The sequence below is a fragment of the Muscardinus avellanarius genome (assembly GCF_963383645.1).
Source record: "Muscardinus avellanarius genome assembly, chromosome: 7".
NCBI classification, from domain to species: Eukaryota; Metazoa; Chordata; class Mammalia; order Rodentia; family Gliridae; genus Muscardinus; species Muscardinus avellanarius.
The window spans coordinates 101,897,820-101,923,111 of NC_137793.1; the positions used below are offsets into that span (position 1 = coordinate 101,897,820).

General features: G+C 37.4%; 1 protein-coding gene across 1 annotated transcript in view; it reads right to left on the reverse strand.

Moving 5' to 3' along the window:
- Positions 1-25,292, reverse strand: part of HMCN1 (hemicentin 1) — a gene marked incomplete at its 3' end in the record, with an annotated part of 469,132 nt that overhangs the window by 228,268 nt on the left and 215,572 nt on the right. Inside the window, exons 12-19 of the mRNA XM_080699395.1 lie at positions 23,482-23,623; positions 22,260-22,387; positions 19,283-19,396; positions 13,704-13,862; positions 7,078-7,272; positions 5,347-5,442; positions 3,751-3,878; positions 1,690-1,834 (exon numbers count right to left, since the gene is read on the reverse strand). Of these exons, the coding sequence (XP_080555521.1) occupies positions 1,690-1,834; positions 3,751-3,878; positions 5,347-5,442; positions 7,078-7,272; positions 13,704-13,862; positions 19,283-19,396; positions 22,260-22,387; positions 23,482-23,623 (1,107 nt within the window). The remainder of the gene's footprint in view (positions 1-1,689; positions 1,835-3,750; positions 3,879-5,346; positions 5,443-7,077; positions 7,273-13,703; positions 13,863-19,282; positions 19,397-22,259; positions 22,388-23,481; positions 23,624-25,292) is intronic.

The following is a 25,292-nucleotide window of genomic DNA, read 5'->3' on the forward strand; positions in this document are numbered from 1 at the left end:
GGGAGGAAGAGGACTTAGGCATAATGGAGGTAGCACTTTAAATAATGCTGTATACTGATGTGAAATTACCAATACCAATCTCAATGATATATGTGGGGAAGGGGAGGGGGTAGGATCCAGAGGGAAATTCACTAAGCACTGTGTGCGTGCGTATTCTTCTCACTTGATAACTCAATATGATGCATAATTACAATGCACCAATAAAAATATAAAAACATTTGTCAAATGACCTCGACTTTTAGGTATTAAAATTTCTTGCATTGTGCTTAACCATGTCATCAGTCGGTCATCTCCTCACCTGCCTGGTCTAGCCGACTTCACAACTAAACCTGTCACTCCTTTACCCAAGTGAAATGTGACCTCTGAATCCTTCTCAACACAATACTGTTGGCAATCACTAGAAGCTAAAGGGAGACGGCACGAGGGCATTTCTACACTAGATACGTAAACCAATTCCTAAGCACCGTGCAGAAAATCTATGCTTCTATGGTTTGCTCTTCTTTAAAAGCAATTATACAATCATATCCAATCTGCCGTTACGCATTTACTCTTTTTTTTTTAGCTGTAACTAATTTAGTGTTGCTTTAGTGTTTATTCAAAATAATATTCCTTCAAGAATATCTCAGGCAATGTCAGTGGATATTTGTAAAAAACTGAGAGATGTGTAAGAGAAACAGGCAAAAAAAAAAAAAAGAAAAAAAGAAAGAAAAGAAAGAAAGAAGACCTGTTCCAAAATAAAATAATATAAAAGGGCTGGAGGTATCACATCCTTGGATTAAATCCCTAATACCACAAAAAAAAAAGAGGAGGAGGAGGAAGAGGAGGAGGAGGAGGAGGAGGAGGAGGAGGAGGAGGAGGAGGAGGAGGAGGAGGAGGAGGTGGTGCAGGAAGCAGCTTGCAGTCACTGAAAATTTCAGATGACACAAATTTGGAATCAATTAGATTCTACAATTTGTGTTCTAAATAAAGATAGAATAGACTACTAAAACCAAGTGTACTCTCCTATTTTCTTTCCAGAGATATTTAGCCCCGTACACAAAACTATTTTTAATATTACAGTTAAAAAAAACTCCATTTGCAAAGTTTTTAAGGGAAATATACAAAAAGAGTTATTATGATATTTTTCTAAACTATGAAATTATTCCCTTTTTTACTGGGATAAAAAAATTGGTAACTGTTAGTCACGAATGGAAAAAAGACTGTCTCTGGATTTTCTTATTTGTGACCTTTAAGTCATTTCACATGCAAGAAGACCTTTAGAAAAGCTTAGGTCATTCCTAGCTCAAACACAAAGGGTCATTAGTCAGAACAGGCTTGTTGCACAACCCCCCTCCCCCCCCAAAAAAGGCAATTTGGATAGTACAATAAGTTCAGCTTGCCTGGAATTAAAGTGTATTTTTAAACATCGTTCTTTGGAAGCTGGTTTCACTTTTATCAATTAAAAAACCACTTACAAAAGCCCTTGGCCAGACTCAGTTGGTGGCTCCCAAGAATCTCTTTTTGTGCACACAGTGGATGGGAATCTGGAAATAGCACTAACAATGTAGATATTGTTCAGAAATATAAAATAGCAATTAGGAGAGATACGTACTTCTTATAATTAGAGGAGCAGGGTTGTTTGACTAAAACATACGGGCCCAGCTTTGCACGAGGTTTGGAAACAATTGCCGTGGAGCCAATCTCTCTTACCATGCACGAACACAGAGGTGGTCTTGTTATTGGTTCCAGCAACGTTACTGGCCACACAAGTGTATTCACCCCCATCCTGAAGCCGGACTCGTTCAATGTGGAGGCTCCCGTCGCTGCGCACAGTGATGTAAGGATTTTGGATCAACTTAAAGGAATACAAAAGTCAGGTTTAATTGAAAAAGGCAAGGATTTGTCTGAATCAAAACCAAATCTGTTGGGGGTTGTTTTTTGTTTTGTTTTGTTTTGTCCAACTGGGTTTTTAAATATCTTATAAAACAACAAAATATGTTAGCACACTTAAGTTAAAAAATAAGCATACAATGTTAAGAAAAGTATATCAATTGTATTTAAAGCTGATCTATCTCCCAAAATTATGCTTACTAATATTTACCAGGGAGCTTGCTTGCTTTATTTATTATTTATTTATTTATTTATTTATTTATTTATTTATTTATTTATTTATGTGATGGAGATCTAACCCGGGAAATTCTACCTCTGAGCTACATCCCTAGTCTTTTTTATTTTTTGTTTTGAAACAGGGTCTTGCTAGGTTGCTGAGAATCTCACTACATTGCTGAGGTTGTCCTTGAACCTGTGACCCTCCTGTCTCGGCCTCCCAAGTATATTCAGATGACAGGCATGTGCCACCATGCCAGGCATGATTTAAAAAAGAGATAAACAGATGCTGCTTATTTCACATTTCTGTAAATTTTGTTGTCACTCAGGACTCAAATTTCTTATTTCTTTTTCTTTTTTGTGGTCCTGGGGATTGAACCCAGGTACATTCTACTTCTAAGCTACACACCCAGCCTTAGTTTATTCTTCATCTTTTTATTTTTTTGAAACAAAAAAATAAGTTTAAGTTGTGGAGGACTTTGCTAAGTTGCTGCGGTCCTATCTCAGCCACCCGAGTACTGAAATGACACGGGCGGCTCACCATGCCCAGAGAGGATTCAAATTTCACTAGTAATTTTTATTTTGGGCTGAAATTGTCTTTTTCCAGGAAGATTTTATTACTAGTAGAAGAATATTGGGTATTTTTGTTTTGACACATAGGCACTCTGCGACAAGGACGAGTGACTTGCTTTCAACACTCATCTTTGTCAGCTGACGGAAAAATCAACGGTACTGTATGACGTATGCATTACATCAGAAGGCTGGTTATATTTTCAGTTAAGAATTAGTACCTTGAAATCTGTACTATGAATGTGAATTGCACGCAAAATATGTTAGAGTTCAACTAGAACCACCCTATGCTGGCATATATTTCTAAGTGAGGTACACTCATTTTTCTCAGGTTTTTGTGCAAATATGAACATTTTTACAACTTCTTACATGGAGTTAATTTACTTCTCATGAGGAGTGCCTGAAGAGAATGAGTCTCCATGCTTGAAAAAATGCTCTGAACAAGATGAAAATGTACTGCCATAGACAGCATGTTTAGAAAAATCTTTGAAGAATTAAAAATTCTCTATATCCTCTCATAAAAGTTACACACTAGCTGGATGGGATGGCACACATCTGTAATCTCAGCACTTAGGGGACTGAGACAGGAAAAAATAAAAGAGGCCTGGAAGTAAAGCTCAGAGGTAGAGTGCCTCGGGGTTCAACCCCTAGCATTTCCCACACACAAAAAGTTATACTAAAAAACAATGACATATTACAAATTGCATTCTTAAACACTTCATGATAAATACTATTTAAAGTCAATCATAAAAAGATTAATATAGAAAATGTAATAATTGTGCAGGAATATTAACATTTTATAATGTACTACAGAGAAGGGTATAAAAAGAGTCAAATGCTATGAAAGCAAGACGAGCTTCAGTTTTGACAGATTCTAAGGAGAACGAATTTAATGTGAAATTAGGAAAATTATACTACTGGTCATTTCTTAATTTCTTGATTATAATAAGAATGGTGGAAACATGTTAACAATAAAGAAAAATTCTGGTATCCTTACAAGACACATTTTTACATGTTTATTTCACTATTTGGAATACATTACTTCTTACTCGAGAAAATGAGAAATATAAATGCATGCATTTAAGATGTTCTTACCATGACTGAATTCTTAATCCACCGACGTTCTGGAATGGGGTTTCCAGCCAGCAGAGTACAGGGCAATGTTAGCTGCTGTCCTTCAATGACGTTCGCCACGGGAGGGCTGATTCCAATGAGTGGGGCCACTAGATGAGAGGGAACAAGCACTTTCCGCTCTAGCTCACCCACAGGAAGGCAAACTATTTTATAGGTCAAGACCTAGTCATGGCATAAAGAATCTGAGCCTTTGGGAACACAGTTTTTAAATAAAAGTAAGTATTAATTTGTATGTAGAAATAAATAATCTTTTGAAGCAGAGGGATGGCAGAAGGATAGGTAACACTGAAGTAAAGACTATCAAAGTATTGTCTATGGCAAGAGAGGCCAGAAACATCAAGGCAAAATAACAGCAATGTATCTGCTAGACAAATGGAGAGTGACCCACGGCATTTGTAAGTAGAAAAGTGAAATTCTAAGATGGATTTCAGGGTGGGAAGACATTTATGTGAAAACTGAATGGACAGGGAGGAGTGGGAAGGAAAGGCCCTGATAATAGCTCAAGCAAATAAACAAGGTTGGACTCGCAAGGACAGAAATAGTAAAGTCCTATAAATATGTCCTTTTTGTAGAAATCAGTGAATAAATTAAATGTAAATAAAAGCCAAATTTCTAAGAGATTTTACTTAGACAATTGAGGTATATACAGACAAATGAAGGAAGACACACTGAGAAATTTTTATATAAGGTTATTAGTGGAAGTATGCACTGCCATATTTAAAAACCACATTTGGCCGGCATGGTGGCGCACGCTTATAATCCCTGTGCTTGGGAGGCGGAGACAGGAGGATTGCGCAGGTTCAAAGCCAGCCACGCTGGCTTAAGAGACCCTGTTTCCAAATAAATAAAATATCTAGAAGGGGTCTGGGAGTGTAGCCTGGAGATAGAAGGGCTTCCAGGAACCCCAGTGCCACCAAAAAATAAAAAAATAAAAATAAATAAAAATCACATTAAATGCTTCAATGAGTTAAACAAGGCAGTATTCATGAAAAAAAAAGAATTCTAAAAAATAGACTAGGAATATAAACTCAACACATGAGCAAATGGTCATGTGTTAAAATCAACAGGAGAACATTCAATAAATGACGTTGAATCAAATGTTTTACTCCTTGGAGATACACAATATTTTAGTCTTACTTCATATCATATCCATATGAACAAAAATGACAAATGAAAGCAATTCACAAGAAAAAACTCCACCACTACAATATGCGTGCTTACTTTTTTTAGTGGTATTTTATTCTTTAAATGTGCTTTTATTGGTGCATTATAGTCTCACATCATGATGTAAAGCCCTTAGAATTAAAGCAATTAATTTAAATTGCCCTTCATTTCTTCAAATGGAAGATGAGGAGTCTAGAAAAAATGATCTCTAAGGTTATTTGCAGTTCTAAGATTCAATGAAATATAAAATGGGGTACAGGACAAAATTCTAGTCTAGTAATCAGATCTTTACCTGGTTTGCAAAAAATAAAAAGGGCTCACAAAGAAGACTATACAGTAAAAGGAATTAAGGGTTTTGAGGAGTGTGGTGTCTAGACACTTCATTGATCTTACCAAGTCCCGTCACTGTTATCGTTGCCTGCGACTGGATCTTCCCAAATTGGTTTTCAGCCTCACAAATATAGGTTCCTTTATCACTTGCCCATAAGTCTATAAAAAGAAGAACTCATTTATTCATTCTATGCCACCTAGGAAGCCTTAACTACCTGCCAGGCACAGTGCTGAGATCTGTGGATGAGAATCATGGTACTGCATCCAGCTAGGTCCCATTCCAGGGAAGGAGACACAGAGAGGCAGCCATCACAGCAGAGTGTGACAGATGCTCTGTGGGCTTCAAACAATGAGCTGTGGATGCAAAGAAACAGTAGTGACTGATGGTGAGAGAGTCAGAGATTCACATCCCAGGTAATACCTGAGCTGTACCTTAAAGAGTGGGGGGCGGGGGGACAGAAAAGGCAAAACAGACATAATGGATTACAAATGTAAAAACTTGGCTTGAAGAAAAAAAAAAAGAAAAAGCTTGTAAAACCTTGGTCTGTGAAAGAATGGGAAACTGCACCACCAACTGGAAACTCTGGTACCACTTTAAGGGCGGCTGGACATTGGAAAGGAAGACTTCTTAGTTGTCTAGTATGTGGCAGAGTCTACTTGGTACTAGGTAGACAAACTCCAGAGAAAACCTGAAGTACATTCACAGAAAAAACGATTAGCCCATATCCATCAAGAACTTTGGAGGTTCTACTGAAACTTTGTAAATTTGATCTCTATTTATAATTACCTAATTATAAATTTGCTTAATTAGTAATTAGCCCACTGATCAATAATCAATAATTAGTAGGCTTGTTCTAGCTTAATTTTGTTTATGTAGAAGAAAGTTGGAACTTGAGCAAAAATGATTCACCATTTTGGAAAATCACTGTAGCAGGTTGGAACTTGGGAGTCATAAATTCCATATTCCTGTATCCAACTGCATCTGAGCTGTTATTAAAAACAAACATTCATGGTAATTCTACATAAATGTATATGAATATTGAGTAGAAATTGCCAGAGTATTTACATATTGAATTACATATTATTTTACTTATAAATTGCTTTCATTTATTTTTCCTACATGTTAGATATTAAAGTAATGTTTGCTATGTAGGTTGAGCAAAGATGTAGATATTTTTCAATAAAATAAGAGATTTTTACTGCTGTTCACTGGCACTGCTTTTTTCTTATTTGTATATTTGTAATTATTTCAAATCATGCACTATGAAAACAGCATGTTCCATGACGTAATGGTCTTTGTATTTACAGACTGAAGAACAAGAGAAATTTTAGCTAAAAAATTATTGATGGAAACCTAGACTACTTCTAAATCAAAGTGAAAAAAAACAGCTGTGTATTATAATCACATAATTTGCTACAAAACTGGACCATGCACCTATTTACCTTAAAAGTTCAAGCTGTCACTTATAAAATATTAAAATAAAAAAAGTTACCAAAAAAGGAGAAAAAAGGTTATTGCAAAACACTTGTAATTAAAGGTGGTATTGGGGGCAATCAGGGTGGGATAGTTCAAGATGATATGGGGTACTTAGTTATAGGTTGTGTGGATAGAGTCAGAGGCTGAAACTCTGACTCTATAAAGAGTGTGGTTTTAATTTTTTGAACAGAAGGAAAGATTTTAAAAGTGGGGATGACTGTAATTTTGTAACTATCATAACTCAAGCAAGTACAGTATGACCTATTCGCGAGATATAAATATGCACATTTGTATAAAATATATTTTCTATAACCTACTTTGAATAAAGAGAGCTCCTGTTCTCAATTGGCTGATGGAACTAACTGAGAAAGGTCTTGAGAAAATTGGCATGTTGTCCAGTCTTTGCCATCTGATCTTTGGCTCTGGATAACCCTGAACATAACAGGGTAATGTCACATTGGCGCCAATTTCCATAGACACATCAGCAGGTTCTTGGATGAAAACTGGTGGTGCTGGAAGATATTAAAAATAAACAAAAACATCATTTCTATGGTGTATGGGCACACTAAATATAAATTTCATTGTCAACAGGTTGAATTTAAATCGAATTATTTTTCATAAAACATTGTAAATATACCCCATAGTCAATCCTGTCCCATAGAGAGGTAGCAGGTGTGTCTTTTTTGCTTTATAAACAATCAGAAGTTTAAATAGTTCCTTAAATTAATAGATGATATAATGACAGGGAATTTAAATCAAGGTAATCTTAAGTAAAGACAATCTTTCATTTTGGAATTTTGCTTTCAATTTTAGTTTATGTCATACTGCTTAAATTTTAAAACTTTCTTATAAATAAGTTGGCCTTGTAATATAATATTTTTGATATCTTCCAAAATTCACGCCCTCTGGCTGAACTTTCAACTGAGCTTGATTTATACCAGAAGTTTTCTTTAATAATCACTATCTGACAAGCTTAAAAGTATTTACTCTTAAATTATATCCTTGTTCAATATCATGTTCTTGTGCCATGTATCTAACATTTTTGAGCTAGAGAAATTTAAATTTGAGAATAATTGCAAATTAAGGTCAGAGAACAGAGTATTTGATGAAGAGAGAAAGGTAAGTTCTAAAAGTTGAAGAGTAAGTAAGAAATTATAAAATTATGGGTAAGAAGGCAGCCAGGAATGGTGCCACATTTCTGTAAACTAGGGAGGCTGAGACAGGAGGATTACTGGTTTGAAGCCAGCCTCAGCAACTTAATGATGCCCTCCACAACTTAGTAAGCCACTGTTTTAAAATAAAAAATAAATTAGGACTAAGAGTGTAGCATGAAGGTAGAATGCCCCTGAGTTCAATATGTAGTATCACAGAGAGAGAGAGAGAGAGAGAGAGAGAGAGAGAGAGAGAGAGAGAGAGAGAGAGAGAGAAGAGAAGGAGGAAGAAGAAGAAGAAGAAGAAGAAGGAGGAGGAGGAGGAGGAGGAGGAGGAGGAGGAGGAGGAGGAGAAGAAGTAGTAGAAGTAGAGGAGGAAGAAAAAGAAGGAAGAAAGCAAGCAAGCTATAAAAACCTTTTTTTTTTCTGGAGTAAAAAAGGATAAACAAAGCTTACATTGCATCACAAAACTCAAGATAGAAGAAGTTGTCTACTTTGAAGCAGCTTTGCAAAAAGCCTCAGATGCAGAAAAAGCACAAGTCAGGGAATATGAGCACTGGCACTGCGAACAAGGCAAATGAGAATACCAAGCCCTGGGTAAGCAGCCAAGATGGCACCGATGAGAAGCCAACCTCAAAAATGAACAATTCTAACTCAGTCAGGAAGCCTCTTAAGTCCTTTTGACTCCCCAGTATGGACAACACAGTCACCAAGGGAGTTACATTGGGTGGATGGTGAACATATCCATTACTCTGAAGACAGAAAAATCATAAATCCTGTTCTAAAACCTATTCCATATTCTCTCAGCCCAGTGTGGTGGTCCATACCTGTAATCCCAGTACTTGGAAGGCTGAGACAGGAGGACTCAAGGATAGCCTCAGCAACAAAGTGAGACCCTGTTTCCAAACTAAGACAAATAAAAAGCCCTGGGTGAGGGGTGTAGCCTAGAGGTAAAATGCCTCTCAGTTCAACTCCCAGTACTATTCACACAAAAAAATTATTCTCTGTCTATATATTTCCCCCTACAGTAATTCTTGAATTATGTTAGTCCAAAATTTTCTTTCCTGAAATGACTAGACACATTTCTTTGGTTCTACCAAACCACAAAACATGAAACCATAGTCTAAGACTCAAACCCTGTGTGGTGTGGAATGAGAGAATAAGACTGTGGCCCAGCCAACTTTTTGTTTGATGTAGCCAATCCTCTTTGCTTCCAAATGACTTCACAATTCCTTCTTACAAAGGATAAAAAAGCATTGGTAAAACTTTCCCTGTTGACCTGAAATGTCCATAACTTAAAGCCATGATAATGAAAAATAGGAAAAGGGACGCTCATTATAAGAAGCTAGAACTTATGAATAATATTAAGCAGTCCTTTTATTATTTTTTGATCTAGTATTGTTGATGTGAGGTAATAGGCCCGTAAAAACAATCCAAAAGCCCAAAGAGTCACATGCTATGGATAAAAGCATGTTTTTCTTCTTAAGTCATACACTACTTAAATTTATGCCCAAGCATTTTGGAATTCAAATGAATAATTTTATGTACTACTAAGCTCAGTCCTTGTCTCAAACCTTTCTAAAAAGAAGTCAAGTTGAAACAGTGACTTTCATATTAAAAGCCCAATGCTTAAACTTAAAATCCGATGTCATCATTCTCTAGGCATTTCCTGTATTATGTTTAAGACTCAAAGAATCAAAAGGGCCACTTTCTATACGCAGTTAATACTCATCCCCGTGATACACGCTGCGTCAGGAGCTTCAGTGCTAAAGACTGCCCTGATGACTGACCCCGAGAGGACATTCCATTTTCTCTTTACAATTCACCTGTAATTGCACTATTAAACTATTTATAGTGTAATAAATATAGAGGCACTATTTATAGTCTTATCTTATAGATAAGGAAAGTCAGGCAGACAACCCTCTCTGCAGAGTGGATTCTCTGAACCACCATCTAAATTCTGAGGACAGTTTTGTTTGGTAGTGTGTTTGCCTACCCAAACTGAAACCTAATGGTGGAAACCGAAATCATTACCTCCACTGGGATTTGCATAGTTCTTGGCACGCACAACCTGTCTCTGCTAGCATATGTAACAATGGCTTCCTGTGACCAGGCAAGGTCTAATCAGCCTCTGTAAGCTAGGAGAAGGAGCTAATGGTAAAGAAGGAAATAGCTGAGGCATGATAGAAACGCGAATGGTGCCAACTTAAATACTACGCTATTCAGCAATTGTTAACAATGGTCAAGGTTACAGTAAGCAAATAAGTAAGTTTATGTTAATTGTTCTATCAGAATAATTATTAAATAAGCTAGACATGGTGGTACATTCCTGTAATCCCAGTAATTGGGAGGTTGAGACAGGACGATCGCAGGTTTGCAGCCAGCCTCAGCAACTTAGTGAGGCTGTCAGCAACTTAGCAAGACCCCGATTCCAAATTAAAAATAAAATAGGGCTGAGGGTATAACTCAGAGGTAGAATCCCCTTGGATTCAATCCCCAGCATCACAAAGAAACAAACAAAATAATGACTACAATAAAAGTCGAGAAGTCCATTGTTTTAGAAAGGATTATAGAGAATGAGGATCTTAAATCTCAGTATACAGAATGAAACACAAATACAAAATATTGGTTGAGATGTCTTCTGATGTAGCACAAGGCACCAGGAGCTCTACTCCTTATATGGTGTATCACTCAACAAAGGAGAGAACCTGGAAACTCCAGAAGCTACAGAGCTTATCAAAAAGACAGAAACAAAGAAGTAAGCAAGCAAAGAAGCAGGAATAGAATTTGATAAACTTTAAAGGGGTAAGTTTGTCATATCTGTTTACAGGAAATAATGACAGAGACTATTCTTTCTTTCTTTTTTTTTTTTTTTTTTTTTTTTTGCTACTGGAAATTGAACCCAAGGGCATGCTGCCTCTGAGCTACACCCCCAGCCTTTTTATTTTTTGTTTGGAAATAGGGTCTAAGTTGCTGACAATCTCAGTAAGTTGTTGAGGCTTTCTCCTACCTGCAATCTTCCTGTCTCAGCCTCCCACAAACTGAGATTACAGGTATGAGCCACCATGCCCAGCTATCTCTCTATTCTTCTAGAGCAAAAAATGATGAAAGAATGTTAAGTAAATATGAAATACCTATATAGGAAAGAGGGAAAGGTGCAGACAAAATGTTGGAAATTGAAATGCTTCAGTCAGAATGTATCTTTAAAACAGAATTCCAGACGTGGTAACTCTCCTTAGGTGGGCCCTATATGTCTAAAAGTGTTAGTGTGTTTTACATCCTGCTGATAGAGTCAGAGTATCCCCACCCAGGCATTTCCAATCTTATTTCCAAGGTATATTTCTTAATAACCACACAAGTTAGTCATGTAAAACATATCCTGAAGTGCCTCAGACACACTTTATAGTGGACATTGTGATTTCATCTTTGTTGATTTTATCACAAGGGCATAACCACCAGAAATAATGTTCCTTCATCAGACAACCTAGAGGTGAGAAGATCATAAAACATCCCTGGAGGGAAAAAAAAATTTCAGTTTACACAAAGCACAGTATCGAGTACAGAGGGATATCATTTTAATTTTAAGACTTCAGAGAATAGAATTAATTTTTTTTCAAATTCATTTTCTCAATGTTTAAAGACAGTTTGGGCATAAAAAATGATCATACATCATATACATAAGTGAAAAAATATAATGCCATGAAATGGCATGTTCTAAAAGTTTTAAAAGATGTCAATGTTTCATTATCTATTAAAATTAATCTTCCAGGTACTTCTCCATGCAAAACATGCTCAGTATTGTCTAAAGCTTTACCACATTCTATAGAGTTTTTTAGAAAGGAGATGTGAAACAGGGAAACAAAGGAGGAAAGAGAGCTAAACTTCTTGAACAACTCAATACAGTTGTCCTGCACGCTCTGTACCCTTCGCCTATGACTGACAGTTATTTGTAGTTGGTACTTCATTTTATACACTGGGGAATAATTGCTAGTGAATTTTAAAAAAAAAGCATAAAGTAGAAGTACCGTCTGTTACCTTTGCTGTCATCAACATCTCCAAAGTATGGTCGAGGGCCAAAGTCTAGTTTCTGGCCTCCAGATGTTAGTACTTAGGCATTTGATGGGAGAATGGATGACTCTCGATAGGAAAATGACAATATGTGACAGAATGATGAAGCCTGTAGTCTTTCAACTCAGAGCTCAGTGCTTCCCTAGCTGTGATGAAGATGCCGATCAAGATGCTTAGCCTTTTTAAGCCTCAGTTTCCTTGTCTACATAACAGACAGACATAATTATGGCATCTCCCTTTTAGTGTTATTATTAAGATTTAATGAGATAACACATGAAAAGTTTTTGGAATGAGTCTTGGACCTATTTTTTCAGATCTTTTTTGGGGCCCACAGAGGCAGTCTTCTCCACCAGATCCTAGGTCTGGCCAAGAAGCATTGGAGCTTGATCCCGCTCTTTGTGTTTATTGCATCAGGAGGAGGTACAGAAACATCACTGTGTATGATGCGTCCATGAAAAATGACCCAGAACCCTGGGACAAACTGAGTCCTTAATGATCAATACGAGTTCTATTCGGTGAATATGGATTACAGCAAACTGAAGAAAGAAGGTCCATACAGTATGGAGGATCCTCAGAAGAATGGGAATGAACTTACCATATGATCCAGCAATACCACTCCTGGGTATCTACCCAAAAGAAAGGAAACCAAACTACCAAACTAATGCATGCGTATCTATGTTCATAGCACTCAATTCACCATCGCCAAACTATGGAACCAGCCAAGATGTCCATCAACAGATGAATGAGCTACAAAACTATGGGATATGTACACAATGGAATTTTACTCAGTCATAAAGAAAAACACAATAATGCAATTTACAGGAAAATGGATGGAACTGGAGGACATTATGCTAAGTGAGGTTAGTCAGTCACAAAAAATAAGAAATTGGATATTCTCCCTAATAGGCAAAAGGCAGGAAGAAAATGGGTCAAAGGAGGAACTCTAGATGAAGAAGGAGATTCTATAGATGAGCAAATAAGGTGACCTAATTGAGGGGATGGGAGGGGGGAAGAGGGAAATTCTCTAATGCACATGATGTACTTAAACAAACATATGTCAATCACTAAGCCAAACATTAGGAGGGAGAGGGAGGAAATGGGGTGGGAACTGGGAAGGGGCTAATTGGGTGATGTGTGCATGTGTGTCTCTACCATCTTGCATCCCATTATATGAACACAATGCACCAATTAAAAAAAGAAAGAAGGTCCAGACTTCTAGACAAAATGTTTCTCTCTAAAGCTGCTTAGAATGAAAATCTTTCAGAAGTCATTGCCACAACGATCCACTTAACTAGGAAATACTCCTCTAAATGCACGAAGTCATGTTGATTTTCTGAAATTTATTGCACTGATTACTTCCAAATCTTGATATGTGTCACCATTTAATACTATACATTTTAGAACTTTATAACTAGGACACAGGAAATAAACTAGCAGAATTTAAGGAATTTTTCAGCTTCTATGGATTTGTATAATTGAAAGTAAGAACTTGGAACTGTTTGAAAAAAAACTTTTAGTTTATGTAAAAAAAAGTTCTTGGCACGATGAATGGTTTATAGAGAGTACCTACTAAGTGCTATAATTAGTATATTAATCATCTGAAATGCTCAACTCAAATTTAGCCATTCTGACATAAATTTCTGCCAAATTGTTTCATGGTTATTAAACATAGAATAGAGCAGATTAATTTTGAAACAAATTTGTTTATCTGATCCAATGCTTACAGCCAACATCTAGAGTTATCTTGCCGGTTGCTCTTCCTGCATCGTTGATAGCTACACACATATAGTCACCAGCATCCAGATCTTGTGTTTCTTGAATCTTCAAAAGCCCCAAGAGAGGGTCAATCAGAAGGAATGCCGAGGGCCTCAACTCCAGATCCCCTAAGTCAAAACAAACAGGAAAACATTAGACGCTGACGTACATAGATGGCTAACTCACCTATCGATTGATTTCAAAACGCCTGAGTAAAGTTGATTGCAACCTTTCTAGGTACAAGAGTGTTGCCCAACACAGGCACTTTCTATGGCCTAGAATAGGACCCAGAAGTCAACTGTGTACAAATATTTCCTTCTGCAAAGGGGTTGGCTTTGCTGGGGAATAAAATCAACTAAATTATGTCATGTACATGAATAAATATGTAACAATAAATACCATCATTGTGTATAAACATAATGCATCGATATAATTTTTTTAAAGACTCACAACTATTTCTTTCTTATATCTGCATCTGTACCTAAGAAGGAGCTCTTTGAAGCTGTGTTGGAGAACTGGGAAAGGCTGGCAGCCATCACGGTGGCTACATCAGGTAAGCAGGGAATGGGACACGAGGGCTGAAGGGGTGCCTGTCATCTGCGTGGCAGGATCACTTGCGCAGAAATGCCCAAGAGGCTAAGGGTAGGTATTCTGTGTGTGTGTGTGTGTGTGTGTGTGTGTGTGTGTGTGTGTGTGTGGTACTGGGAATGGAACCCAGGGGCATTCTACCTCTAAGCTACACCCTTAGCCTTTTATTCTTTATTTTGAAACAGGGTCTCACTGAGTTGCAAAGGGCCTCACTAAGTAGCTGAGGCTGTCAGGGAGCCGCAATCCTCCTGTCTGAGCCTCCCAAATGCTGGGATTACAAGCGTGTGTCACCACGCCTGGCGACAGGTATTCTTCCTTTGGCTAATGACCAGCTTTTGTTTTGCTGAAGGCTGTCAGTTAGAGTTTGTCTTATAAGAAGCATACGCGGGTGAAGAATGTTCTAAGAATGGCCGAGGGGAAGGAACCACAGGGTACCTGGAGAGGACAGGGAAAGCTTGTTGGGAGAAGAAAGAAAAACGGCTGAAAAAATTCTGATGGAGGCAGAGAGGTTTTATCCTGGGAAATATTATCTCACAGGACATCTCAACTAAAGTCTGTATTATTTATTAAAACCCTGGATGTTGAGCTGGGCGTGGTGGTGCACGCCCGTAATCCCAGTATTTGGGAGGCTGAGTGAGACAAGAGCATCGCAGTTTGAGGACAGCCTCAGCTACTTAGTGAGGCCCTTTGCAACTCAGTGAGACCCTGTTTCAAAATAAAGAATAAAAAATAGGGCTGGGGGTGGTGTAGCTTGGCGGTAGAATGACCCTGGATTCCATCCCCAGTACTGAAAAAAAAATAACCCCTGAATTTTGGAATTAACGTAGTTTTGGAAGAAGCAGATAGGAAATAAATGTGTGAGAGATAGACCACATATGGAGTTGGACCTCAACTTGAAGACAAGATGGACCAAGAGAGGATAGTTATTTCTGGGTTACCTATATATGTTATATGTCCCCGTAGGACCTCAAATCCCCCAAGAATGCCTTCTATTTGAAGGTAACAATGCTTCAACCAAGCTGTGATTTAGGCTGTACCTCTTACTCTCTTCTTCTTCCTGGGGGTCTCCTGTCCAAAGAATAAAATTAACCAGGATGACCAGTGTCATCAAAAAGTACACAGTCCTGGATATTTAGTGCCGGCTCAGTGTCTGCATTGTTTTTTGTTTTCTAAGGGATGATATAAAACATGTGGAGATGCTAAAATCTTCCACGAGTTTTGAGGGCCATCGTCCTCCAGGTTATACAGCATCCCCACACGTCAAGTCTGAGAAGACTGTCACAAATCAGCCATGGGCCCTGGGTCTGAGGAACACCAGTACTTCAGTTACTTAGTAACCCAAGGACTAGGAATTCTCTAGGACACTGCAAATAGCACCAAAAAAACAGACTTAGAACAACAATTCTCTTTTTGTTTATATAATTTTCCAAAGGAGAGGAGGTCAAAGAAGCTCTAAGTAAAATAAAAATGCATTAGCAATCATCAGTGCCAAAAGCAAAGTATTTCCAAAATATTTAAAACCCCCAGTCATCTTTTTAAGCTGGGTACTACATACCACTTGAGAGAAGCGCAGCTAAAGCTATGTCTATGTGCCCCTGGGAAATTTTAATAAATAAAAGCAGATGACGTTGACGTACACTTTTCTCACACCAAAGGAGAATGAGACGTGACCTTGATGTTCATTAAAGATTGAAATGTTTGAGCTGAAATGCATTGAGATTTGTGGAGGGTTTTTTTCTCCCTTATATCCTTATATTCCTGAGGATAGAACATTTGTGAGGATGAAATGAAGACCTTTGCTAGTAACTTTTTTTTCAAAATAAAAATGTTAGTCATGAAACAAAATGTAAATGGGAAAACACTAGTTCAATCAAGTTTGCGTTTTGTTGTTTTTAAAAACCAATTTATTTATTTATTCATTTATTTTTTGCGGTACTGGGGATGGACCCAGGGGCATTCTACCTCCGAGCTATACCCCCAGGCCTACTTTTCTTTTATTCTTTATTTTGAAACAGGGTCTCACAGAGTTGCAAAGGGCCTCATTAAGCAGCTGAGGCTGTCTGCGAACTGTGATCCTCCAGTCTCAGCCTCCCAAATGCTGGGATTACAAGCGTGCGCCACCAGGCCCGGCTCATTTTGTTCATTCTGATGGTCTTTTCTTTTTTGATGTCTATTGAAAATTAGTTATCAAATTCTTGAGAAGCCATAGAGAAATACAGAAATTTTAGATGAAAATAAAATAGGGATTATTTAGAATTATTTTTTCTTTTTTTGTGTGTGTGGTATTGGGGATTAAACTCATGGGCATTCTACCTCTGAGCTACAGTCCCAGCCCTATTTTGTTTTTACTTCGAAAAAGGGTCTTGGTAGGTTGATGAGAGCCTCACTAATCTGCTCAGGCTGTCCTTGAATTTGTGATCCTCCTGTCTCAGCCTCACAAGTACTGAGATTACAGGTTTGTGCCACCACACCCGGCTTAGTTTTAATATTAAATATGATTAGCATGTAAGATACATAGTACAACATATAACATTTTCTGATATTTTTATAGGATCTAATAATAATTTTCAATGAGGAGGGTGTTCTTTTAGTTTTAAATTCATTCCTGGCCTCGGCCGATTTAGGACGAACAAAAAGATCACTATTTCTGGCAGAATTTCAAACCGTCGATGATAATTAAGCAATTACCAAAAATGTTTTGATCAAGATCCCTTAAGTATACTCTTAAAAATCACTGGGGACCCCAATTAATTTTTCTGTAGGTGCATTACATTTAATTGGATTATGTATTTCAGAATTTAATCGGAGAAATTTAAAAGGCTATGCATTAACTTAGTTAACAATAAACTCATGATATTTTAATATAATAAACAGATTTTGTGAAATAATAACGTTTTCCAAAACAAAAAAAAATTTAGTAGGAAGAATGGCACTGTTTCACATTTTTTGCAAATTTCCATAGTGTCTAATGTCAAGTTTAATAGAAGACAGCCGAGTGGTCCTATTTGATTCTGCTTTTCCTTTATTGGCTATCACACATCATGTAACCCAGAATCTCCACTATTCACTCCTGAGACAATGAGGTAGAAAAGACAAACAACATCTGAGTATTGTTTTGAATATAGATTCGATCTTGTAGATCCCTTGAAAGAATTGAGGAATCCCAAGGATTTCAAACTATACTTTAAGAACTACCGATCTAGATTAAATAAATATAATTAAAAACATTTTTAACACCAATATCTGATCCCATGGATTTTATTTTTTAATTTTTTTACTTTTCCAATGGTATTTAATAGTATTCCTGACCTACTTTGGGCATTAAATGTTCTATGTGTATCTAGGAAGGAGGATGGCCTGATCTGGGGTTTGGGAGGCTCAGCCATTATTGATGGATATTGGGAATATGTCTTTCAACATGGTCTATAAGTATCTGCTGCTCATATCCTATCTCTGTTAGTTTTTCCCTTGGACAGGAAAATGAGATGCTATTTACTGGATCCACCGAACTGCAATATTTGCTACTGAGAGAAGAAACTAATAGATGAATTCTAGAATCTTCCACATTGTGGCTGCATGGATTCCCACCTACTCCTTTAGTTTCCAAGATATTTGTGGGACAAAGACTGGCATAAACACTAAACTTCTCAGGAGAAGAGTCCCACTTTGAGAGAGAAAAAAGGCTTTCTATGTGATTCTCTTACCCACAGACAGAGAAATTAGCACACGGGAGTACTCTATCAAATTTTTATTTTCATCATAAACTACTGAATCACATTTTTAAAAAGTCTTCATGACATATTCTTCACTCTTATTTAATTATAATAAGAATTTGAAAATGGATATCTACTTCATCACAAATTCAAGGATTTAAGTATTTTCATAAGTAAAATTAGTTTCTGTTAGATTTAGGTATTTTAAATAAGTAAAAGCAGTTTACATTCATTTCTTTTAATAGAAAAAACTATAAAAATGCCATGATTTTCTAGTTTTTCTTTTTGTTTTGATTCATATTATTTAAAAAATATTTGTTTTCTACATAAAGCCTTTCCTTTCACCTCATGTTCCCTAAGAGTTTGAACGCAGGGTGAATTCATAATTTTGTGATTATGACATCAACCTGTTGCCATGGGAATGTCTATGATTTAACAAACAGAATCATAACAATAGTGCTTTGTACTATTCTGCATTTTTCATTTGAAGATTAAAAACTATTTTGCAAACAGCATCTCGATAATCCTAGCAACCTCCCTGTTAGGGTGTTTGCAGAATTTTTTTTTCCTCATAAACTGAAAGAACTGAAGCAGAGGTTTTTACAGTAATAACTACTGTCAGCATCTGAACCTAGACCAGGATCCGAGTGCCTTTTCTCAAAGTCCAGGAGTTCTTTTATTGCTTGTTTGTTATAGAATCACAGAGGTGTGATCTTTATGTTACAAACATAGATAATTTCTATACTTGGTACAAGCATCTACCATGTGTGGTAGAGCTGAATACTTAACATTTATCTTTCAATTTCCTATAGGCTTCAGTGTGTGTTTTTAGTTGAGCACTTTAAAGAAACCATCCTTGAGGATTGAGAACACTTTTTAACAGCAAAAGCCATCATCATCTCTAAGAAAACTGAACTAAAATCAGTGAAACTATTTTAAACGCTAACCGAGTATTCTTGGACAATTTTCTACAGGAAACAATCCTAAACTAACAAAGAGAATGTTCAGCTGGATTAGCAAAGGCAGACTTTTCCTGCTTTGATTTTCATGGTCCTGTAATCCATACCAGATGTCAAATCCTGAAATTTAGAGTTCAGAATTTTTAACTGTTGTCTCCAGTGAGATCATAAACACATTTTATGGGGCTGCTAAGTCACACACCAAAACAAATTTTTAACAAATCATTAAAAAAAAAGAAAGAAAACAAAACTAAGTGAAGCAGATATGAACACACTTGAGAAATGTACCTTTGAACCACTTAACTTGAGGTGGAGGAACACCAGAGGTTTTGCATTCCAGCACAGTTGTATCCCCAAGGGCAACCAAGAGTTCACTCTGCACCACCATCAACTTTGGGGCTTCTGGAAAAGAAAAAACAAGAATGCAAACAGTGAGCATCTAGTCCAATACCAGGTGACCTTGTTTATGCCTGCTAAATGGATCAGAAGAAAAGTTACAGTCTTTAGCTTCAGATAGCTATTTCAGTAGTGTTTGCAATTATAAAGAAACTCATAAAATGTGCATGAAGGTAGATATGTCTAATGAAAAGATCTTAGTTATTCAGCTCCCCCCACCAAGAAAAAGGATATTGGGCCAAAATAATGACCAAAACACCAAACGATTATTATAACAACTTCCAAAAATTTTAGGGTAGTTCAAATAATACTCCAGCAACAGGTAAATCGATCTCGCTAACTCATGTGGGGAGGGAGGAAAGGGAGTAGGGAGAAATGTGACGGGAAAACCACAAAGAGCTGTGTGCATAGATGTACTTAGCACTTGGACCTCACCAGGCTGAATCCTTGCAATGCACCAATAAATGAAAATATTAGGAAATTAATTGAAAGGACTTTATAAAGAAAGGAAAGTCTTGAAAAGCCGAATGCATCGTGTAGCAGTAGGACTCGCAGAGCAGAGAGAGTGATAATTGGAATAAAACTAAGTCAGAAGAGGGATGAAGATAAGACCGACTTGGCTAAATTAAGACCTGTGGATAATACAACTACCGATGAATTTGTTAATAATGTTTCCCATGTGTGCTAAGGCTATTTATGTCTAACTACAGAGGGAGATTTTGCAGCCAAGGTTAAATTTTGCACCCATAAGTACAATCTCTCAGTGTTGACTCTACTTTTCTCTGTGATGCTAAGTATCGATGTCCCCTAATATATCATGTATTTTTCTTAGCTCTCTAACACATTCCTTACTTTGGTTTTCTTTTATTATTTTTTTATCCTGTTAACTAAAGCAGCACTCACATATTTACTCTTAACTGAACATTTTCCTGACTCCAACTGACGGAGGTTTTGGGGTTTTTTTTTTTTTTGGTGGTACTGGGGTTCCTGGAACCCTTCTCCCTCCAGGCTACACTCCTAGACCTATTTTAGATTTTATTTGGAAACAGGGTCTCTTAAGCTACAGCGATGCTGGCTTCGAACCTGCACGATCCTCCTGTCTCCGTCTCCGGTGACAAGCATCTGCCACCACGCCCGGCAACTGAGGGAGGTTTAAATGAAACTAAAGATTAATGTCTCAAAGAACATGCCACTCCTCTGCTAGAAAACATTCAGTGATTTCAAATTCCATAGTTTGGCTTTCAAAGATCATAAACTGGCACCGAACTTTCTTCTTAACCTTACCCTTCGTTATACTTTATTGCTAACCACAAGATACAGACCTACATTGGAGCCCAAACACAACACATTTACTCTCCTGTCTTTCTGCCTTTGTTACATTTCCTTTTCCTGAATTGCTCCCTGCCACAGTTCTTCAAACTGCACTCCTTCTCCCAGACTGGGCTTAACACTGTCTCCCTAGAGAACTCTTCGCAAATTCCCCAGTCAGAATCTCATCTTTCTCCTGCCAACCTCCTACCAGGGTACTTGTCCCTCTGCTTTATCATGTTACTTTATGTAACTCCCAACGCGCATGCTCTTGAAAGGTAAGAACTACCGTGATCTACACCGCAGTCTCTAGCACAGCACTTTTCATACCCTGGATGCCTAACTTACTGAATGAACATGTTGAATATTTTGGTTTCTGTGTGAATGAACCAAAAATTTCTTTTTCTGCAATGCACAATTCTGTGCCAACCACTTGTTCCATGTCCCCATCTGTTTGCTCCCCTTCCATCTTCTGTTATTTCTAATTCAATGACGTCTCAGCTTCCATTATAAACTTCCCATGTGCTTTCTCGTTTTCTGTCAATAAGATCACTTCTTTCCGGGATCTCAGGTTCAATACATATGGTACGTTGGCTCCCCCGTCCCACCATCCTCTATGCCACTTGCAGTTCTCTGTCTCATACTGTGGCGCTTTACACGCCTCCCTCCACGCTGCCAGCTTCACATCTCACTGTGAGTGAGGCCAAGTGAGCTTGAGTAAGACATTCCCCATACCAAAAAAAAAAGAGTGCATGAAAGGCTGGATTGTTAGCTAGTAATTATTCACAACTTATAACCTGATTGGGAGCAGAGGATGCTTTTGCCCTTTATTTAACTACAAAAGCCAAATTAATGCTGATGGTATATACATACGTGAAATCAGCAATGCCAATCTCAACACCATGTATAGAGAAGGGGAGGGAGGGAACACCAAGTGCTGTGTGCATGGATGTCACTAGCACTCTGAATTACATTATGATGTGAGATTACAATGCACCAATAATATATATATATATATATATATATATATATATGCTTATATATAGTGGTACATGTATATATACCAAATTAAATAAAAATGTGACATAATTGTCACAAAATATACCTTTAGTAAATGTTTGAGTTTGGAAGAAAGAAATTATAAGTGAAAATAACATCTGTATAATTTTGAATATTAATAGAAAATACAAAATGGAATTTGAAGTAACCTAGAAGGGATAAAGAATTTATTAATTTGAAAGTGGCATATTGACAAAAATGGATGAACCATAAAAGGAGAATTTTCTGGACAATCTGGAATTCTTTCATAATCTGGAATTTTCTTTAGTGTTTCTTGGCTGACAAAGCTATTTACTCCTTGAACTTTTAACCTAAGTTAATTTAATATTTGCTTTAACTTTTTAGAGTTACGTTTGTGTCTCCTTTCCCCCCTCTCTTTCATATGGAAAAATAAATAATAAATTATAATATTAAGTACAACTTATTCCCAGAATTAGGGACTTTTACATTGCTTGAGGAGATATGCACCCTATTTTAATTGACTTTGACTCATTATACTTGCCGATGTATCTTAGAGTAGATGTCTCTTTATCTGTTCCAGCTGAATTACTTGCCAGGCAACCATAGATCCCTGCATCTTTAGGAACTGCATTTTTGATAAATAAAGTACCTTCTGGAGTCATCCTATACCTGTCGATAAAAAACAAAAAGCAAGTAAAAATTAAAATACCGTAAGAGGAGTTTCGAGATGCTATAGCACCTCCTTTTCAACTATTTTCGAGTTATTGTTTTTGGTGTCAATTGCAGAAATGATTAATAGCATCATTTCACAAGCAGAGACAAAATTAGAATAATATTAATAGTGATAGTTCTAGGTCATGTATCCAGTACCGGCCATATGCCGGGGATTGTTCCAGGAGTTTTATATTTATTGACATCTCTCAATCTTCCTAACCACCCAGTAAGTTAGGTGATATTAATGTCTGTTTTATAGATGAGCAAAGAGGTTACATAGCTTCCTCAAAATCACAGTCGCTAAATGGAAGCCCTATAATGGGCACCCTGGCAATTTTTCTTCTTGTGAATCGCTCCAATAAACAGTTCCTCCAAATAAGAACCCGAGAGACACGAGGCCTCCTGTCACACAGAGAGGCTGTGACCAGTCTAGGAAAAGAATCTGGCTGAGCTTGCTGGATCCTACCTGAGCCTCCTCCTCCTGCCAAACCCAGAGTAATGGAAGCCTGGTCCCTGGAAACTTTGCTGTTTATATTTCACTTGTTTATTACTCTCTCTGATCATGAGAAGATGCAATGTCTTTAAAAAGTATCCAGTAGAATAAAATACCTCTCAATGCAAAATAGGAGAAGTTTCTAAGAATATCTGCACAGACTGTGATTAATTAGAGTTACCTCTGTGTCCTTCCTCCCTCCTTCCTATTAAACCCAGGACAGCGCCTTTAGCAAATCTGTTAAAACCACCTATTTCCCTCCACAGAATATTTATTATCCCATTTCAAGTGAAGAGTTAAATCATGTTACAGAGTTAAGAATTCAAAGTATTAGAAAGCTCTTGGTCCTAATTATTGAATTTTAGTCTTTATAACCTCAAAAGTCATCGTTTTATATTATTTTTTGACATTTCCAAGTCAGCTCTCCAAATGCAAAGCTTCAGACTTTCATCAAACCTCCTTGAACATGAGAGGTTTGGTCAGATTTGCTTGATCCGGAAATTTCATCAACTTTTCTCATTCAATAAAAACATGGAACATGATACAAACCCAGTACCTGTGTGAACCCACGATAAACATATCGTTAATGGTCCAGGCGATCTTGGGTTTGGGGTAACCTGTTGCTGAGCACATGATGGAGACCTCAGACCCTCCTGTGAAAGACTGGTTCTTGGGCATCAAGGTGACCTTGGGACGCTCTGCGGATAAAAAGAAACACGTAGTGAAAAGGCCATTCATCTTGATGTTACAAGTTTCCGTACCAGCAGATTCAGAGGCTTCTCACCTCCATAACTTTATTGCTTTTTTCTGTCCAGAATCCCCATCATGGGTCTGGCACTATCCGTGGGGGACGAAACCAAAGGAAATAAAAGCAAGAGATGTAAACTTTCTTTGCACGTCAAGTGACTTTGATCCCGACACCATAGTTCTGTGTCTCCACTGGTCCCCATGAGGTCTCTTTTTGCCTGCTCCCACCTGCTGACCTCCGACTCCTGTCTGCAATCCAACACCGCCACAGAAACTCATTTCCAGCAGAGTCTAGGCAGGGCCCGTGGCTCCTTCCAGACAGTGAACACAGGTTTGGAGCCATTAACGTATCTGCATTATTTGACCTGATCTTTCTGGTTTTATTTATTAAATTGTATCTCTGTTTGGGTTAAAAAAAAACTATCTTTCAAATGAATCCATATGCCATTATCTTCTAATGCATTTAACACCCCTTGCATATGCTACAGTGGCTCACATATAAAACCTCTGAAACTTTGGATGGAATGCAGGCCATTCCTAAGCTGTAACTTTACTCCCAACTGCAACATCTGCCAGGCTCTCTCAAGACTCTGTTGGTTACCCGTGGAGATACAGGACCTCAGTTTAGCAAAAAATGTCAATTATTTAAACATTCTATTGAATTTCACTTCTACAGCAGAAAACAATTAAAAATGAAGCTACAAAGTCTTGAATTTATAGTCAAAAAGCAAATCACAGTCCTCTGAGATAATGAGGATGTTGATTTATTAGTCTACTCAATTACCTGTTTTACCTCTATATTGCTAGACAGCAAGAATCATCAAAGAAAGTACCATCAAAGAAATAGTAAATTTTCTTAATATAGATCTTAATATAAATATCTTCCACCTGAAGTCAGACATGGTGGTGTATACCTGTAATCCCAGGACTGGGGGGGCTGGGACAGGAGAATCACAGGTTCTCAGCCAGCTTCAGCAGCTTAGCTAGGCCCTGTGCAATTAAGTGAGACCCTATTTCAAAATTAAAAAATAGAAAAAAGGGCTGGGGGTATAATTCAGAGGTAGAATTCCCTTGAGTTCAATCCCCACTATCACCCCCCACACAAAAAAATTATCCACTTAATAAAATATATGAAAGCCAAAGCATATCCATAGTGTATGAAATAGATTTTGTGAGCATTAACAGAAATAAATACTATCTGGCTTTTTCTTTTTTTTAACAATTAGCTAGGCACTGTGCTAACTTGTAGGGATATACTGATGAAGCTGAGATGTGCTGTCTGCTTTCCACTTAATTGGGCTATTACTAAGAATGGAATTGAGAAATTCAGTTAGCCACTTAGATCTAGATATACTTATGACATATATTTACTATAAGTTAGTTTGCAAATTATGGTGTAATTTCACTAAGAAAAATTACTCTTAGGGCTTCCTATACATTTGAAAGAGATAGAAATGTCATTGCTATAATGCAGCCACCACAAGCTGAAAGAGGCTAATTAGTGCCTAATTGCTAACAGCTTACAATCATCCCTTCTCTAATTCATCTCTCTCTCTCTCTCTCTCTCTCTCTCTCTCTCTCTCTCTCTCTCTCTCTCTCTCTCTCTCTCTCTCTGTCTCT